The following is a 19913-nucleotide window of genomic DNA, read 5'->3' on the forward strand; positions in this document are numbered from 1 at the left end:
TAACTGAGGATTCTAGGTAAACACAAGCCAAACAGATGCACCAGAAGCCTGGAGCTGTGAACTCTTCCTTTGCAAAGCTTGTCTCCGGTAAAACCTCACATAGACACGGCTCCTTGAGTGCCTTGCCTGTGACTCTGGTCTCAGAATGCCCTGGGAGTCCCTGTGCACAATAGTTCTGTTAAGGTGCAGGTCACCTGACTTCCCTGTGGCTGCATTCAGGGACCAGAGGGAGACATATGTAGAGTGTGAAGGCATGCCAGGAGCTGAGTACTTTTCTTAGCGTTAATTTTTGACCAAATACAAAACAGCAGAAAAGGAAACAGACAACTTGCTTGAAATATTTATTCCTTGCATAATATGGTTTCCATCTCCCTAGAGAACACTAACGGGATGAGCAAAGCCTGACGGAATGGCAGGGTGGGAAAGTGGTTGCTGCCTCTTTTGAGCTGCAGCCCATCAGCCATTCCCGGTTTTTGTGGGACTAATTGATTCACGCCTGGTGCCATTCTTCCATTCATAAACATCCGTGATTGCTGCAGATGAGTCCTGCAAAACACTCCAGCCTCCACGTATCAGTTTGTTCTTTGATTCATTGAGGAAAGGGATATGACATGCCTCCCCTGTGCTAGACTCTGTTAGCTGCTAAGGAGGTAAAAGTAGCATCTACCCTCAAGCTGTCCCCAGAACGAAGAATGCATTTATGTTCCAACATCAATTCTCTGACCGCAGCTGGCTGTCCTATTCAGTTATGACACTGCCTAGTGTTAGTGCAGACCCCACAAGGTAAGAGGTCAATCCTGTGAGACTGCCCCAAATTCAGTCACCAGCCACAAGTGAGGTCCCCATATTCCTCACACTTCTGCCCAGCCGACCACAAATTTGGGGGTTTCTATCACCCCCTCGCCCAACAAGTTTAATAATTCTCTAGAAGAACTCGCAGAACCCAGGAAAGCACCATATGTACAATGACTGGCTTCTTATAAAGAATGCAGATTGTAGCCTTGTTTACCACATTAAGGATGTTCAGAACTCTGCTGAAGCCCTTGAAGCCTTTTTGACTTCTAGATAATTCCACCGTGACAGTGTGTATTTGGATTAGACTGTGGCTTAACTGGACATCCAGTTAGCAAGTGGTGGTGGTTGTCTAGGTCCCTGGGCTCAGGGAAGTGACCACAGAGACAGAGAGGAAGACAGGTGGACTCAAGAGCTACTTAGGAGAAATGCAAATGAAAGAAGGAAGAGTTGAAGGCGATGGTGAATTTCTGGATCCGGTAGCCAGGTTGGCAGATGGTGGAGTATTTCTTTAACCACAAAGGAAGAAGCATTTTGGAGCCATGAGGATCCTCTGTTGGAGACACTCTGGATGGTGAGCCACAGGTTGGCATGGGATGTTTTCTGGTTGTTCTCTGAAATGTCTCTTTTTATCCTTTGCTTTGATAAACAACTGGTCGCCCAGGGGGGCAGTGAAGAATCTTGATGATAAAACTGTTACTTGTAGTGAAAGAATCGTGGAATCTTCTGCATTTTCTTACATCCAAAAGGACCTTGAACTGAAAGCTCTCTTTAAAAAACAAACAAACAAACAAACAAACCCACCCGACCCCCCATACTATCACCTGCTAAACTAGCCAGTGTCAGAACAACTTCAGAGATGCTGCGGCAGCGGCAGCTGATACTGCCTGACATTTAGTGAGTGCTCAGCCCGTGCCAGGCGTTGTTCTGAACACTTCATGCGGATTAGTTCATTTCCCCTCCCAGCAGCCCTGTGAGTTGGATACTGTTATTATTTACATCCCACAGGTAAAGGGAAACTGGGGCACAGTAGGTTGAAAAATAACGGAAATTGAGTTTGTTTGAAAAAGTTTAAGGCTAAAAGCCTTCAGTCTTACCTAATCACATCTATCTTTTGATTTGCGGTTGGTTTTTTCTTTTGGGAATCAGTCAAAAGCCACTGTGGGTTATTAAGAGCAGAAGATGACTTACAAAGGGATAATGAGGATAGCCTCCTTTTGCTGGGAAGGCAGAATTTTTTCATTCCAAATTCTAATCTCTGCTGTCAACTTGCATGTCTGGATTTATATTTTGTATTTTAGTATTTATATTCCCATGTTTCATTTGACTCTGGGATACGAGCAATTGTCAGATGCACCGTTATTTTCCAGAGCACTAAGAAAGGAAAAAAGCCTACCAATTAAACTGTGACACACCATTGACGGTAAGACACACCCCGATTGGTGAGGTGTAAAAGTGAGGGAAAGTGGCTATCTTAGAATGAAATACAGTATTTGTGTGAGTCAGGGACAGGTGAAAGTCATTTCGTAAGATTCTAATGGCTTCTCCTTACACCTGTCTCTGAAGAAAGAAAGGACTTGGGGTGTTTTGCTGACTCCTGGCAGCATTCTTGGCCCAACGTATCCTGGGTTTGCTCTTCCCCATTGGAGAGCCCTTTGCCGGAGAACAGCCGCTGGCTTGGTTGAGCCGTGAAGTTTACCATGCGAGTGCGGCCTGTGTCTGAAGAGGCTGGACCCGTACAGATAACACTAATCACATTTCACTGGCTTTTTGATCGGCTGTTTAGCTCTTGGCAGCTTGTTCCCAGCATTCATGTTCGCTGTGAGCAGGAAACACAAAGAACCTCATCTTCAGAACGAGAAAGACTTGGAGCTGGATTCTGGCTGTGCCCATGGCTAGCTCAGTGCTGGTGACCGTGGCCCTGTGCACACCACTTTGCTCCCTCAGTCTCAGTTTCCCCATCTATCAAAAGGGGTATTCGTTCCTGCCTTGAATGTGTATGTAATGATTGAGGAGAATAAAATGCAAGGGTTGAAGTCGATACGGGATCTTTATTTCATTCCAGAAAACTCTGTAAAGTTTCCTCACTTAAAAATTCCTTCCTTCTGTGGCCAGGTGTGGTGGCTCACACCTGTAATCCCAGCACTTTGGGAGGCCGAGGCAGGCAGATCACTTGAGGTCAGGAGTTCGAGACCAGCCTGGCCAACATGGTAAAACCCTGTCTCTACAGAAAAATACAAAAATTAATCGGACGTGCTCTCTTGAACCCAGGAGGCAGAGGTTGCAGTGAGCTGAGATTGTGCCACTGCACTCCAGCCTAGGCAACAGAGCGTGACTGTGTCTCAAAAAAAAAAAAGAAAATCCTTCCTTCTTTAGGGGTGCTGCCTTGGCCCATGACATGGTGCCTTCACAGTGCTTTGCCCCAGGAACATTTTCTGCAAAGAGAATAATCATGATTTCCCCTGGGACGGGGGAATAAGGGGCTCTTGGCTGCTGTTGATCAGAATTCCCCAGCGTGAATACACCAAGACCTGGAAACTAGCAGCAGGAAAAAAATTCTCAAGACTGAAGATGCCCAAGATATTACAGAAGAAAGCCGAAAGCAATTCTTTGCTCAAGAATTTTGTCTGGGAAGCCCATCTAAGGCCCCCCTCCCTCCTCCTCTTGGCTGCTTGATGTTGTGGAATTGGCTGTTTCTGAAGCATTAGACCATTTAAGGGCCTGATGGTTGAGGCCAGTGAGCAAACTTGGTCAAGTTGTATCAGTGCTTGATTCATTTGTGAATATTTGAACACCTGCCGCTTTCCGGGCAAGCATGCTGACTGAGGAGATACAGCACTAAGCAAAAGCATTCATGGGTTCTGCCCCCGTGGGACTGATGTCAAATAACTAGAGAAACAAAGATGAAATTCAAACTGGGGGTAGTGCTGTGAATAAGTGTAAGGGACTTCAGAGATCAAGTAAAAGAAGCCTAATCTGGGGAGAAAGTTCACGACGGGATTCCCAGAAGGATCGAGAATTAAGCAAGACCTGTAGGATAAAAGGTGTTAGGAATGTAGCAGAAGGAGAGCGGAGTGAAGGTGAGAAGGGGCCCAGGCCCTGGAGGATGAGAGGGAGAGGAGGGGGGAGAGAATGGCCCACGAAGGCTGAGGCTATGAGGTAGACAGGCAGTGACCTTTCATGCCTTGCAGGGCAGGCCATGTTAAGGACATTGGACTTTTCTTGAGAGCAATGGGAGCTGTTGAAAAACAGTGAGAATATTTGCATTTTGAAAGTAATCCACAGCCAGGTGTAGGGGCTCATGCCTGTAATCCCAGCACTTTGCCAGGCCGAGGCAGGTGGATCGCTTGAGGTCACGAGTTTGAGACCAGCCTGGCCAACATGGTGAAATCCTGTCTCTACTAAAAATACAAAAATTAGCTGTGCGTGGTGGTGCGTGCCTGTAATCCCAGCTACTCAGGTGGCTGAGGCAGGAGAATCTTCGAACCTGGGAGGCGGAGCTTGCAGTGAACTGAGATCATGCCACTGCATTCCAGCCTGGGCGACAGAGCAAGACTCTGTCTCAAAAAAGAAAAGAAAAAGAAAAGAAAGTAACCCAGGGCTGCTCTGGGCGAGCTAGTCCAAGTGCAGTCTGGGGTGAGACATTAGGGGCTGTTGGCATCTCTTCGGGTGAGAGACTGTGATGGCCCAGTGAGGGTGGAGGTAGCAGACGTGAGATAAGAGCATGGAGGTCGAGTCCGTGGGAGCTGGAATAGCCAGGACCGGTGCTGAAGGAGTCAGTGGTGACTCTCCTAACACTGCTGATGGGAGCGAAGTGAATGGGCTTTTGTATATATTAAATCAGTACCAACACAACTCTGAATTTGTGGTCCTCAAAAGATCACTCTGTCTTAAAACCAGTATATCCAACTAGGACATGAAATAACTTCTTTCACAGTTTTTTTTTAAAATAAATATAATTACATGTTGTATTAGTGAATTTAATAAACAGACATTGTGGTTTTAGCTTATGATCTATCCTGAATGGAAATGTCCTGACTATAATTATAGCAATCTTTACAGAGTATACTTATTTTAGAATGCTACAATTTGAGAGTCCTTTAATTATAATACATATTTAAAATAACTTGACTATAATCATAGGATAATTTAAATTTATATTTTCCAAATTAGATAACACTTGGTTCTATGGCCTTTTTCTCTTTCCTATGTAGATATATTTTTTAAAGTCAGCGTTACTAATTATGGATAGCCATGTGCCTTATAACTTGTGAAAGGAAGTAAACATACATTTTTCCAATTTCTGACAATCATAGGCTGTTATTTATTTCATTTCATTTTATTTTGTTTTGTTTTGTTTTATTTTATTTTATTTTATTTTATTTTTTTGAGATGGAGTCTTGCTCTGTCGCCCAGGCTGGAGTGCAGTGGCATGATCTCAGCTCACTGCAACCTCCCCCTCCCAGGTTCAAACAATTCTTCTGCCTCAGTCTTCCCAGTAGCTGGGACTACAGGCGTTTGCCACCACGCCCAGATAATTTTTGTACTTCTAGTAGAGACGGGGTTTCGCCATATTGGCCAGGCTGGTCTCGAACTCCTGACCTCATGATCTGCCCGCCTTGGCCTCCCAAAGTGCTGGGATTAGAGGCGTGAGCCACCATGCCCAGCCTTGTAGGCTGTTATTTTAAAAAATTGCTACCATGATCAAAGCCCACCGAGCAAGTTTAGTCAAACACGATATGTCTCAATCTGGCGTCTCCTGACTTCTGTTCGCTGCCCTACACGAGAGTTTAGAACATTCTGAGGTGGTCTGCAGCCCTCTGTGTTTTGTTATTAGAACATCATAGAATAGATCGACAGACTAGAAATAGCCCTCTAGACCAGCCCTGAGTCATGTGGCCCAACAAGGCCCACAATTGGCCATGCTGTTTTGCTGGTTGCAGAGGAAAAGCGAGGGTTTACAGCTTTCCAGAGCTTCCCTGCTGGCGGACTTGTGTCATGCACACATTAAGTATATGTGGATTAATTTTGCACTAGCCAGCATTTTAAAATAGAAGAGAAAACCCACAGTTTTCATAGTGCTGGTGACACCCAGCCTTCCCTCTGTAAGCCCTTGGCCACAGGTGGTGGGTCTCTGTGAACAAGGCCCTTGCCCCAAGGCGAGTTCCAGGAGAGAATAGGAGAATGCTTTTACAGGTTTCTTGTCTACTAAAAACACATGAAACCAGTGGCTCAGGCAGCCACATTAATGTATGGTGATGATTACTCCTACATCCTTGAGGAAGAAATTGAAGGCATGGTAAAGAATTATTCTGAGGGGTGGAGGCAGTGACTACATGGAAGATGGGTGAGTGGGTCACCTTGAAAATATGCTGACACCCAGGTGCTGTGGCTCATGCCTGTAATCCCAGCACTTTGGGAGGCTGAGGTGGGAGGATCACTTGAGGCCAGGAGTTCAGGACCGTCTGACCAACAAAGCAAGACCCAATCTCTACAAAAAAATTGAAAAACTAGCTGGGCATGGTGGTGCATACTGATAGTCCCAGCTGGTCAAGAGGCCAAGGCTGCAATGAGCTATGATCATTCCACTGCACTCCAGCCTGAGTGACAGAGCGAGACCCTGTCTCCAAAAAGGAGAGAATTATGCAGAGACTTCTCAAGCAGCAAATTTCTTATATATAGTAGTTCCCCCTTTTCCTCAGGGGATACATTCTAATACTCCCCATGGATGCCTAAAACTGCAGATAGTACCAAACCTTACATATACTGTGTTTTTTCCCATGCATACATGTCTATGGTAAAGTTTAATATATAATTTAAGCACAGTAAGAGATTAACAACAACAATAATAGAACAATTATAACAATATACTGTAATAAAAGTCATGTGAATGTAGTCTCTTTCTCTCTTTCAAAATACCTTATTTTTCCACACCATGGGTAACTGAAACTTTGGAAACCAGAACCACAGAGGAGGGGCCACTGGAGTGTAATTGCTGGATAGCACCCCTCCCTGGACTTAGATACATACGGTCTACACATCTGTACTCATTTGACTGATGAGAGTTATATACACAAAGCTAGGCATACTGTATTTACTGGCCATCTAAGGCATTTGCAAGGGTGATCTTTGACTATCTATAATTTTCTCATTACGTGCTAACTTAGAACTTATAGAACTTATTTCCTGAGAAGTGACTTTTCCTTACTAACATCTGACTACCTTTTCTATTGGGGTGTGCTTTAAGCCTGATTGCCTCTTGCTCCAAATTAAACTTTCTCTTCTGCTTATGAGTGAAAAATACAGAATATGTTCCTACATCCATGGCAATTTTCCCTGACCCTTTCTTTCTTCAAACCAAATGGTTCATTGCATTTAATGTTCTCTACAACATGAATAGGGATAGATGGGAACTGCAGGGCCCTTCCTATGAGGCGATGGGGCAGAGAATAGGTTCAGTGTCAAGGGAATTAGGCAGTGTGGCTCAACCCTGCCTCTGTGCCATTCTTTCTGTGACCTTAGACGAGTCCCTCGGCTTCTCTAGGACTTGGTCTCCACTGAAACATGAGCAGGTTGGCCCAATTGGATAACCCCTTCCAGCTCTAACATTTTGTGTTGAAACTATTGAACAGACATTTATCAAGCACCTGCTGTATACACAAATGACATTGTACTAGGGGCTGTGCTGGGAAAGACCAAATTCCTGCCCTGAAGAAGTTTAGAAATTCTCTCTCTGGTTTGAGTGATAGGTGAGGCCCCTGCATAGGCAACCCAGGGTGGAAGCTCATGAGCTGGTGTCCCCACCTACAGATCAAATTTGTAGTAGCTACTCCTTTGGACACAGTGCCTGTTGGTCCATGTTTATCTTTTAGGGCAACCGACTTCTTTTGCAAGGGGCCATGGTCTGGGGGCCATACTCTGTGTAACACTACTCTGCCATTGTAGGGAGAACTGGTACAGGCAATCTCTACAAAAAAATTAAAAAATTTGCTGGGTAAATAAATGGATGTGGCTGTGTTCTAATAAAACTTTATTTGTAAAGATGGTTTACTAACCATGTGTTAGTCATTCAAAAGATTAACACTCTGTCTTAAACTCTAGAAATGGTTGCCTCCACCTAACTGGGGTCTGTGAACATGGGCCAGGCTCTGCATAGACCCCACTTTCAGTTTTTCACCAGCAGAGACCTGTCTGGAGGTCTTGTTGTTACTGGGCTTGTTCTATAGGAAGAGCATTCAAGACTTTCCACTAGAGAGTTAAAGTAACTGCCAAGGATTCCCATGGGCCCCCCAAGCCAGGAGAGCGGATGCTTGCCACCTTTGTCTTTAGGAAGAGAAACTTCTATCCAGACAGAGGCTCTTTGAGATTGACCCAGCAGAGCCAGCTTGTGCGTTTTTGGAAACACCCACAGGCTCTTACCTTGTTATGTTCTGAAAGGAAAGAATGCTGTCTGGCTCTGTGTCCCAGGGTTTTGTTGGTGGGGGTTGTGTAATGTGAGAAGGCAAGTCATGAAGAGTTGCCCCAGGAAATACTCCTTGTCACGAATAAATCAGGCTAAATGTGCCCTCTGGGCATTGGAAATTGGAAATGGCTGGTCCTAGAAAAACAGCCACCTTAAATCCTTTTGGGACATGAATAAATACTTTTTTTATGTCCTGGAAAATTATGGTTTTGACTCCAGCAAGGACCCCAGGGAGAAAGGGGCATTTGTTCCAGAAGCTGGTGTTTCAGTAAGCCGTGCTTGGGTCTCTGTTTTGTGCAGGGAGAGGTGATATCCAGCCTCAGTTGGACAGTGCTCTCCAAGATGTCAATGATAAATATCTCTTGTTGGAAGAAACAGAAAAGCAGGCCGTCCGGAAGGCTTTGATTGAAGAACGTGGCCGATTCTGCACCTTCATCTCTATGCTGCGGCCAGTGATTGTAAGTTCATGGAAAACTCCAGAAGTTTTAAACTGCTGATGTGGAGGTGGCTTCTTTCTGATTTTGTCCATCCATGGTTGAGTCATGGAGAATCTACTGTCAGAATCTAATGCCAGGAATGATGGTGGAATCTCTTGTGCAGACCAGTGATTCAGTGCAAGTTGGTGGCCACGTAACTCACTCCTCGTCCACTGTTCTAGCACCACTTGTTCTGTGTTACTTTCTCTCACCAAGTCAAGAAGGCCTAGCAGAGTGGTTCTCAAAGTGGGGTCCCCAGGTCAGCAGCATCAGTGGGAACCGGCTAGAAATGCAAGTTCTTGGGCCCAACCCAGACCCACCAAGTCCAAACCTCTGGGGGTGGGGACCCAGTCATCTGTGTTTTAAAAGAAGCACTCCAGGTGGTTTTGAGACTCACTGTTGAAGCTGAATACCAAGGGGTGACCATGCGATGAATATCCAAGAGCCTCAATGAATCAATTTAGACTTAATTTTTAAGGAAATCATTTGCATGCTGTAATTGAGAACTTGCACCGTAGGCGTTCTGGAAGCTGATTCGAAGGTACCAGCTCATTTCCCTTAGCCCTAGCAAAATGTCTGAATTTGAATTGTTCCCCTGAGCATAGAACTTTTCCATGGATCATTCTAGCCTGGCCCCATAGTCCCAACTTGGCACTTTGATAAAGCACATGGGATGTTTCTTCCATGGTCCCCAGCTCCTGTCTTACTTGTCTTTTATTAAGTTGGTGGAAAAGCACAAGAAAGAAGAGGAAAAGTTAGCTTCTGTTGAACACACAGGCATTGTCCCAAAGATCTGGACCAAAATATCTCCAAGTCGTGTCATCCATTGAAGCTTAAAAACTTCAGAAAAGGGCCACCGTGTGAAGAGGGCTGTGCTGCACGATCCCGTGGGAACACACTGTCAGACCATCTGAGCTGGCCTGGCAGTCCCCCAGGCCCTGAGAGAGAGGCCCATGTGTTCCCCACTGTCCCCGGTGCACAGGTCACTCCTCCATTATGGCAAATTTCTTTTTCCATTCCATTTCCCAAAAGAAAAGGCCTGTAGTGCCTTCACCAGAGATTTTCCAGTCCCAGTGGTGCCTTTTCTGAAAAAACTGAAAGGGTTATACAGAGACCCTAATAAAAACAGCTGGACTAGAGGGATGAAGGGAATCACTCAGGATAATAACATTTCATGAATGACTTTTCCTTCAGGAAGAAGAAATCTCAATGCTAGGGGAAATAACCCACCTTCAGACCATCTCAGAAGATCTAAAAAGCCTGACCATGGACCCTCACAAACTGCCCTCCTCAAGTGAACAGGTAGGCTTCAGGGGTTCACTTACAGGATCAAACCAAAGAGGTAAAAGCTCAAGGCCCTGAGTGTTCCTGTGGCATTTGTCACGTCTTAAACTGTAGTCATATTCACCATGTCCTTCATGATGTAATATATGGAATCACCATAGCAAGCTGTGACATAGAACCTATTGTGTGTCAGGCACTGTCCCAAGGTCTCTCCATAGCCTGACTTCCTCCATTCAGCTTCATGATTATACTTGTTTTATAGAGGAGGATGCGAGGCACTGACCGATGGAGTGGCTTAGCCAGGTTCACCTAGCTAGTAGGTAGTGGAACTGGTATTGGAACCTAGTGGTCAGGTTCCAGATCCCATGCACTTAATTGCTGTGTTCATCTGCCCTCTAGAAGTCACCTCTCATGAGAACACGACGCTGGTGTGTTTTGGTTGACATTGTCAGCCATTCTCCATTTCTCCCATTCTAATTGAGCGATGCATGGAGAGCTCTCTCATCTTATGAAAAAGATGACATTTTTATGCTTTACTCATTTAATTCACATCACACGAACGCTATGGGAAGAGACATATTTGGGGGAAGTGATGATTCACACGCTGGCTTTTGTACTTGGTAACAATCTTTTCGTCTCCTTGGAGAGTTGGCTCAGAGGGCAAATTGGGAGCTCGTGTCTTCTATTCTATCAAATTATATTTGTTAGACCAGAGCATGCATGCATTCACTTGACAAATAAACATTTACTGAGTGCTTCTTATGTGAATGAAAGGTGGACCTTATACTCATGTGGCCCTTTGCCAAGCAAGGGAGATGGATGTAGAAATAATGGTGAAAGAATTGGCTTGTTCTTGATTCTGTCAGGCTTTAAAATTTCTAATGCTGGTCAAATAGGGCAGAAATGAGCACTGAATATCAAATGGTTAAAATGCACTACCAACAAGTCTGGGAACCATGATTGGCTTTATGGCATTATAAGAGGAAACTCCTATAAATTCTAGCTTTGGGTATAAATGGCTCTTATAATTGGTCACTGTATTTCTCCCTCTCTCGACTGATATTTCATGATTTTCCTTTTCCCTTCCTTCCCTTCTCCCTATTAATTATAGTTTTACTTTCTCAGTAAATGGATTATGACATTGATGGATTTGGTAGTGTGGCTCTTCAATTAAAAAAATTTTTTTTAACATGTTTTCCTTTCATTCCCACCTCCATGATGGCAGCCTTTTGATGCTTTGGTGGATGTTAAGCTTTGATGGCTAACCCTTCCCTTCTCAGCCCCTCGTTCACCCAGCTGGCTCTGTCCCCTTAGGTGATTTTGGACTTGAAAGGTTCTGATTACAGCTGGTCGTATCAGACGCCACCCTCTTCCCCCAGCACCACCATGTCCAGAAAGTCCAGCGTCTGCAGGTAAGTGAAGCCGGGGTCCACTCTTGCTTTCAGGACAGGTCATTTTTCTTTATGCTAATATGAGCAATCGAGCCAGTCCTTATCTCTTAGAATGGCTCATTCTCGAACAGGAAATAGGGGGATGATGAGCTGAAAGAATGGTAATGATTTTGGTCTTGCTCTTTAGTCTCTGGATTAATTTTGGATCAGAAAGAAAACCCCATTAGCCCTTGACTCGTAGATGTAGCTTATTCTCTCTCATTTGTATGTTGTCGTGATTTTCCCATTCTATGAGATCACATTTGATTTTCCTGTTTAGCAGAGTGAAAACCTTCTAAGGCCTAAAAAATGGTGAACCTGGGTTGATTCTTACACAGGCTGATCTCACTGTTGCCAGAACAAACGAAGGAAGTAACAATGGCTTATGCCCTCATTTTGCTCCATATTTTTGTTTCAGGGTTTCATAAAGTAAATAGAGTTCTTGCTCTGTCAGTCACTGCTACTACTACCACCACCGCCACTACCATGGCCACACCTCTGTTAGTTAGTACTGTTCCCTGCTGGAGCAAAATCTGTTGGAATAGTTCCATCATCTGCAAAACTGTTGTCTAGCAGTTTTCTGTTAGAAGTCACTTGTTCTTGGCTTGCCGAGTAGGAAAATTTATTCTCCTCTTCTTGAAAGATGGAAGCATGATGCACCACTTATCTCTCTTGCTATAGTAGTCCTGTTACTCTTTTAATTTAACTTTCCAAAGCCAAATGAGTTTCCACTTCCTGTGTTTTAGCATTGAGAGTAAAGGGCAGGATGGATCTCTTCAGTCTGTCTATGGTGATGTTTTGGTGCATGCTGATGCGTATTTCCTTTCACTGTGGTGCTTGTACACTGTACACTTAGCAGGAAGTTCCGATCTAAGATGTTGCATCCTGGACATTCTGCCCCCTGAAGATATTGGTTTGTTTCTTATCTTTCATCGACTGTGTGTGTGTGTGTGTGTGTGTGTGTGTGTGTGTGTGACCTTTTTGTTGTTGCCAAGAAAAATCTCTCTTGTTAGTGTAAAACAAAGTTGCATGAGTATTTTTTTTCTTCCTTATAATTTTAGTTTGAGTAGAAAACCATGTTGCACTGACATCTGCAGCTCTGAGGCTGCAGGGGTGGAGTTGCTGTGAGCTTTACTGTTGGTTCCCAACTGCCCCCTTCTGGCTGACTGGAAGGGAAAGGCAAAAGTCATGATATTTATTCCTCACTGCAGCGCTTTCCTCCAGCACGCTCCCCTATGTCTGTCTGAACATTTGCACCAAGTAATTCTAGTGTATACAGTCACACTGCCCTTGAGTACCTTATTAGCTGCCAAATTTTGCAAACCAGAGTCTCTTGCAGGCTTAGGAGCAGAAACTATGACTTTTCCAATCCCAGCCCTAGTTGTTTACTTCATCCCTGCTGGTGCCTCTACAACTGCCCTTTTTATTTCAGCTCTGTTTGTTTGGACCTTGGGAGTCTGTTTTCTGCTTTTTATGATCTAAGTTACTATACAGAGTGTGGAGCATGGTTTTTAAAATTTATTTTTATTTTATTTTTTTATTTTTTTGGAGATGGGGTCTCGCTCTATTGTCCAGGCTGGAGTGCAGCGGCACAATCTCGGCTCACTGCAGCTTCCACTTCCTGGGTTCAAGCGATTCTCCGGCCTTGGCCTCCCAAGTACCTGAGATTACAGGTGCCTGCCACCACGCCTGGCTAATTCTTGTATTTTTATGAGAGGTGGGGTTTCGCCATATTGGCCATGCTAGTCTCGAACTTCTGACTTCAGGTGATCCACCCGCCTTGGTCTTTTGAAGTGTTGGGATTACAGGCGTGAGCCACCGCACCCAGCCAGGAGCATGTTTCTTATGAGTGGAGACAGAATGCAGACAGAAATCCAGAGTGGATGTGTCATTATTTGACATCCTGTTTACTGTGCCATTTCAAAAGCAAACAGCTGAGCATTGATTGCTCTTAGTCGCTGAAAGCTGCCTGCCTCTTGCCAAGTGTGTTATTGTGCCAGACCCACAGATATTTTAACAGAGAAACAGCTGGGGTCAGAGGAAATCCATTAATTAAAGCATCACTTTGTTAAAAGGCAAAACACATGTACACCAACATCGTGAGTTGATTTGCTGATGTTCTTTACAGTGGGCTTGACCAGACTCACCTAGGAGGAAATCACCTCAGCAAATCCATCGGCAGTCAGTGCTTGGCTGTGTTGGCCTTAGTCATGTGGACCCAGATGGTGCATCCAAGAATATTCCAGTCATGCTGAAGCCCCAGTGGGCTTTGCTGCAGGCTCATGGTTCCTGCAGGCAGATTAGCCCTGTCCCTTTTCTTGCTACTGACATCAGCTCCTCTCATTTTGGTGGTAGGCGAAGCAGCAGAGTTGGATGGCACTTAACTTGCCTCCTAAGAACGCCACATGGTTTCCATCGGAGACCTGAGCCCTGGCAGCTGTATTTCCCCCTGGGTCACCTGGAAAAGCAATTTGTTGACTAGCTTCATGATTTGGTGTTTTGAAAACATGTCTTGTGGTTTGCGCTGCATCTCCGGGGCAGAGAGCTGATTACATTATGTTGTGCTCCTCCCTCTTCTGCCTCTTGTCTGTTCCCCTCCTTCCTCCTTCCTCTTACCATTGCCCCCCTTTCTTTACCTTCCGTACCCACCCCTCACCCCCACTTGTTCCCCACAGCAGCCTGAACAGTGTCAACAGCAGTGACTCTCGGTCCAGCGGCTCCCACTCGCATTCCCCCAGCTCACATTACCGCTACCGCAGCTCCAACCTGACCCAGCAGGCTCCCGTGAGGCTGTCCAGCGTGTCCTCCCACGACTCAGGATTCATATCCCAGGACGCCTTCCAGTCCAAGTCACCATCCCCCATGCCGCCAGAGGCCCCTAACCAGGTAAGGGTGCCCTTGGCTCCAGGAGCAGCTGTCACACCTAGTACACTTAGCAGGAAGTTCAGATCTAAGATGTTGCGTCCTGGACATTCTGCCCCCTGAAGATAGTGGTTTGTTTCTTATCTTTCATCGACTGTGTGTGTGTGTGTGTGTGTGTGTGACCTTTTTGTTGTTGCCAAGAACCAAAGAAGCACCTTGGCTTAGACAAGCCCCTGCCTGCTGACTTGAGAAACCTCTGGTTTAATTTCTCATCTTTAGATGTATTGCTCCCCAAAGGGAGAGATGCTGTAAGTGGGTTTGAAGCCTGTCTCCATGGTGGTAATGGTTGCATTACCACATCAATTTGGGGAGCTCTCACACGTAAGTAGATGGATTGAAAGAGGTTTGACCACTCTCAGGCATCCCTGTAAGTGCCCAGCCTGGCATAATTAAATGCTATAATTAAAAGGTACTGCACAGTGGGGACACCTGCTCCCCCACATCTCAGGTTCCCCTGAATGACTGAGGTTCTGTGGTTGAACAGTGCTTCCGATACTATTCCTCGGTGCTCTCAGGTTCCCTTTATCAGTCTGTGTTGAGAATGAGAACGAATTATCAGAGCTTCTGCACATAAATTCTGTTGGCACTTAGATTCTAGAAGGGGAGGTGTGGCAGAATCTCTTCATTTCTCCCTGAATGGCTGAGATGCTATAGTTGAATAACGCTTCTGATACCATTCCTTGGCACTCTCAGGTTCCCTTTATCAATCTGTGTTGAAAATGAGAATAAATCATCAGAGCTTCTGCACATAATTCTGTTGACACTTAAGATTCTGGAAGGGGAGGTGTGGCAGAATCTCTTCAACTACAGCTGGGTTTAATGGTGCTAGGCCCAGCCCAGCCCAGTGGTTCCAGCTGGAGCAGAAAGCAGGAGCTAGCCAGGGTATCCAAACACCCTTCATGTGCGTCATCAATGTATGTGATCCCCTCTCTGTTCTCTCTCCCTTAGTGTCACTGGGTTGATGTTGGCCTCGAACTTGGCAAGTAGCTCTACATACAGAATGCTGGGTGCCCCACAGCCCCACCTGCTGGGAAACCCATGCCAGAGCTCTACATTCCTCTCCTCACAGCTCAGCGCTCCCATTAGCATTTTTCAACCATCCTGGGGGACTGTGGCCTCTGTCTGTCTTCCTTGGATACACACTCAATTTTAAATGCACTCAGAGCTAAGAGCCACGCTGCAGTTTGAGAGTGCTTGAGAGTACGTGTCCCAGCTGGGGTGCTTGGCTCGCTCTGTAAGGAGTCCCCTCTTCCCCGCTGTGTGCTTCACTAAATCATATGTGCTGCTTGCAAGCAGAGAGGGCAGAGGGTCTGGAGGAGAGCTGGAATGTGCAGTTCCTCCAGGCTGTTCTAGTGTGCAGCATAATTGTGTGTGTGTTTTTAACTGACAAATTGACATAGTAGTGTGCACTGACACCCCTTTCTGAAAAGGAGAGGCCACATGCTGCAGCCTTCCCCTCTAAGACGGTGAGTGTGGATGGGGCTCAAGCAGTGTTTCCTGTGGCATAGAGGGAAGCAGAAGAGGGCATGTTGGGTTTACTTAAATCTGAAAACCCGTGCCCAAGACATGCGTGGCTAGCAACTCTAGGGGAGTTTCTTGTTTTGTTGTGTTATGGTTTTGAGACAGAGTCTTGCTTTGTCACCCCAGGCTGGTGTGCAGTGGTGCAATGTTGGCTCACTGTAACCTCCGCCTCCTGGGTTCAAGCGATTCTCCTGCCTCAGCCTCCCAAGTAGCTGGTATTACAGGCACGCACCACCACGCTCAGCTAACTTTTGTACTTTTAGTAGAGATGGGCTTTTGCCAGGCTGGTCAGGCTGACCTCAGGTGATCCGCCCACCTCGGCCTCCCAAAGTTCTGGGATTACAGGCGTGAGCCACCACGCCTGGCCACTAGGGTAGTTTTAATGAGCTCAGGGATGCTAAAAAACTTAATAGAGAATTCATATTTTTTAAGAAGGGCATTACGACTGCTGATTATTATAAGGTAAAGGGGAAATTGAAGGTCATTGTACAGATCACATTAGCCAGAGGGTACAATCTCCTGAAGGCAGTAACTTCCCCTTTATTAGGGAGAAAGGGGACACACATCTAGGAGGCACAGAGCCCTTCATCTCTCTACTGAGTAACACAGTCTGAGAAGAAAGCCGAGTGATGGAATTGTTCACAATTCTCTGGTTTACCTCCCTCCACTCTTCAAATTGTGCTTTCACCCATCTGTGCCCAGGAGTGGGGCCGTGTCTTCAATGAAGGTCTCACCCTAGAGCCATTTACTCCGAGTCAATAGGTTCTTTAGAAAAAATTAGCAGAAGTCCAAAGAAATGTGAACCTGCAGTCCTGCGGTGGGTTACTGTTTTATTGTTTTGTTTTTGTTTGTTTTTTGAGACAGGGTCTCACTCAGTTGCCCAGGATGAAGTGCAGTGGTGGGATCATAACTCACTGTAACCTTGAACTCCTGGATTTAGGCAATTCTCCTACCTCAGCCTACCAAGTAGCTGGGACTATATGCATGTGCCACCATGCTTGGCTCATTTTATCTTCGACTTGAGAATTCATGGGCCTTGCATACTGGTGGGGATTGGGCTTCTATTTCCATTTCCCAAATAGTGAACATTGTACCCAAGAGGCAGTTTTTCAACCCTCACTCCTTTCCTCTTACATTTTTTATTTTTTGTAGAGATGAGGTCTTGCTGTGTTGCCCAGGCTGTTCTCCAACTCCTAGCCTCAAGGAGTCTTCCTGCCTTGGCCTCCCAAAGTGCTAAGATTACAGGCATGAGCCACCACATCTGGCTGTTTTTTGTTGTTAAAAAATTTGAAGTTGAGAGGGCTTTAAGTTCACAGTTTCTGAACTGAGAAGGGGCACAAATGCAACTTAAATCCAAAGTTTGCAACTTCAGATCCTGGGCTGCTAACCAGACACTGAGCTCGGAGTGCATCTGGGATGTCCGTCCACCGTGGAGCCTCTCCTTGCTTTGGGTCCACAGAGCCCCACACGTTGTTGAGTGTCTGATTGGCTCCTTGCCCTTACAGGACAGGAAAGCGAAATCTCTGTTCCTTTGTAGGGACCTTTCTTTTGTAGGTGAAAGGGACAGAAACATGATTCTGGCTTCCTTGATGGTGAATACAGGAACACTTTCGGATAAATTACAATAGAGAGGAGTCAACTTATTTAAACAAACTGAGGTTAAGCCAGAGATTGCAGTTAACAGTGAAAAAATTTAAAGCAAGTACCTGGATAGCCGCGAAGCAGTGCCCAGGAGACCCAACTTATATGAAAGAGATGATCATTGTCACTCATTCATGATTTTTTGAGCACCAGCCACGTGCCAGGTCCAGGACTAGAAGAAACTTGGGTGTAGGTGAGGTCACAGGAACAGTCGCTTCCCCAGCTGAACATCAGGAAGCCGGGGTAGGAGCGCACGCCCTGGCTGACTAGGACTGTGGCAGGGACCTGGGGTTTCATTCAGATCAGCGTGAAGAGATGGTTTCCCAAATGAGGCCTCTCCGGAGATGGTTCATTCCACCCCACAGTGGCCACCCGAAACACTGTGCTGACCAGAGGGCTTCACTGCCCCAAACCCCAACATCACACTCCAGGATGAGAAACCTAAAAGTATATCTTGATGAGTCTTCATAGCTGGAAACCACCCCTCATGGATCCACAGGCTGCATTTGATGAACGGAGAGTCCAGGAAATCGAGCCATTCCAGGCAGACATGTAGTAAAAGCTCAAGCCGGGGTCCACCCTCATGCAATAAATAACACCTGTGCACATAAGAGAGGCGACAGGCAGGGCCTCCCTGGGGACCTGGGCCTGTGGCACGTGAAGAAACACCCAAGACAGCACAAAGTTCCAATGCCATGACCAGATATTCCGGTCCAGCCATGCCTCTGGGTCCCAGCAAAAGACACACAAATCCGTGTCCTTGGGGACCCACGGTCTAGTGATCTAGGGCTGGCCAGGTCGCACGTGCCTTTTCAAGGGCTTGAAAGCCTCTGCATGGATGCAACTTTGGGGGAAAAGTAACCCTAACACTCTGCTTCTCTCATCCTCCCCTCTTCTGTGTATATGTCTGTCTCTTTCTCTCTGTGCGTGCCCTTCCCCACTCCCATCCCCATTCCTCTCTTTTTATTATATTTTGGTGGCGTGTGGTTCAATTTCTGTTGGTCCTCTCGTGTGGCCCCTCCCCTGCTGCAGAACTCGTCCAGCTCGGCCTCCTCCGAAGCCTCGGAAACCTGCCAGTCAGTGAGCGAGTGCAGCTCCCCCACCTCTGTCAGCTCGGGCTCCACCATGGGTGCCTGGGTGTCCACAGAGAAGGTGACCGCCTGGGTGGCAGCCACAGCGGCCCCACTCTCCCTGGTCCCCCTGCCTGCTGCTCACAGAGCCCTCACAGCCGCGGCAACCTGGAAGCTCAGAATCAACACCAAGAGTGGGGCTCCTCTTGGGGACAGAGGGTGGGACAAGGCTGAGGGCATTTTCTAGAATGAGTGCCTGGCTGCTGAACAAGGACCACATGGTCGTCCCAAGGGAGAGGAAGGGGTATGGGGAATTTGGAGGTGTGAAGGCTTTCTCCCAGACCAGGTGTTGCGTGCCTATCCATCCTCCTCCCTGCCTTCCCGAGCCACCCACCAGACCGTTGGATGAGCCATGTCACTGTGTCAGAGGCTGTGTGCTTTTCTGCTTTTTAGTTTGCACCCCCACCCCCCTGCCCTTGATTGAGAATGTGCTCCTGAGCAATGCGATGATTTTGGAAACCTAGAATGAACAGATTCCTTTGAAGATGCTTTGGGATTTTTAAATTTGCATAATGAAATGAGCAAATCATTATCACCATGAAATGAGGCTTCGTTAGTTACTTAATCAAAAACCATTGAGAAGGCCACAAATTTAGGGCACTGATCACTTCCCGAACTTCTAAAACGTAGGTCAAACATAGATGCTTATTTGGTGTCAAACTGATGTGCATTCTTTGCACCCTGGCTCTTTTCTCCTGCATCACGGATCATCCGTGAGCAGCGGAGCCCCTGTTTGTTTTACTTATAAATATTCAGGTTTCCCCTCCCTTGAATGTCAATGCCATTTTGTGTCTCCGCACTCATCCTGTTATATTAATTTTTTTTTTCCTTTTCCCCCCTTTTTGTTTGTTTCCAGTTGTCTAACGGGTTTTCTCACTATAGTTTATCAAGTGAGTCCCACGTGGGGCCCACGGGTGCAGGCCTTTTCCCTCATTGCCTGCCTGCCTCCCGCCTGCTCCCTCGGGTCACCTCTGTCCACCTTCCAGACTACGCTCATTATTACACCATTGGGCCCGGCATGTTCCCGTCATCTCAGATCCCTAGCTGGAAGGTTTGTGTCTCTCCCCCTCCTCCTCTCCCCCCGTCATTGCCTCTGTGCTCACCCCTCTTCTGTTCCACCCCCCTCACCCCGACTCTCCCCTCACCCCCTTTCTTTCACACTCTGCCTTCTTCCCCATAATGCCCCTCCCTCAGGAAACCCCCACTGGGGGAGAACCAGACAGCAGCCGGCAGCTCTAAGACAGCAATTTCCACA

General features: G+C 46.4%; 1 protein-coding gene across 2 annotated transcripts in view; it reads left to right on the forward strand.

Annotated features, from left to right (window-relative positions):
- Positions 1 to 19913, forward strand: part of MTSS1 (metastasis suppressor 1) — a 35433-nt gene that overhangs the window by 9205 nt on the left and 6315 nt on the right. Inside the window, exons 2-7 of one of the 2 annotated variants that reach the window (XM_011949267.1) lie at positions 8555 to 8712; positions 9925 to 10032; positions 11329 to 11426; positions 14120 to 14330; positions 18561 to 18680; positions 19515 to 19709. In XM_011949267.1, the coding sequence (XP_011804657.1) occupies positions 8695 to 8712; positions 9925 to 10032; positions 11329 to 11426; positions 14120 to 14330; positions 18561 to 18680; positions 19515 to 19709 (750 nt within the window). In that variant the 5' untranslated portion in view covers positions 8555 to 8694. The remainder of the gene's footprint in view (positions 1 to 8554; positions 8713 to 9924; positions 10033 to 11328; positions 11427 to 14119; positions 14331 to 18560; positions 18681 to 19514; positions 19710 to 19913) is intronic. The other variant, XM_011949268.1, reaches the window with a different exon arrangement.

Source organism: Colobus angolensis, unplaced genomic scaffold, assembly GCF_000951035.1.
Source record: "Colobus angolensis palliatus isolate OR3802 unplaced genomic scaffold, Cang.pa_1.0 Scaffold295, whole genome shotgun sequence".
NCBI lineage: Eukaryota > Metazoa > Chordata > Mammalia > Primates > Cercopithecidae > Colobus > Colobus angolensis.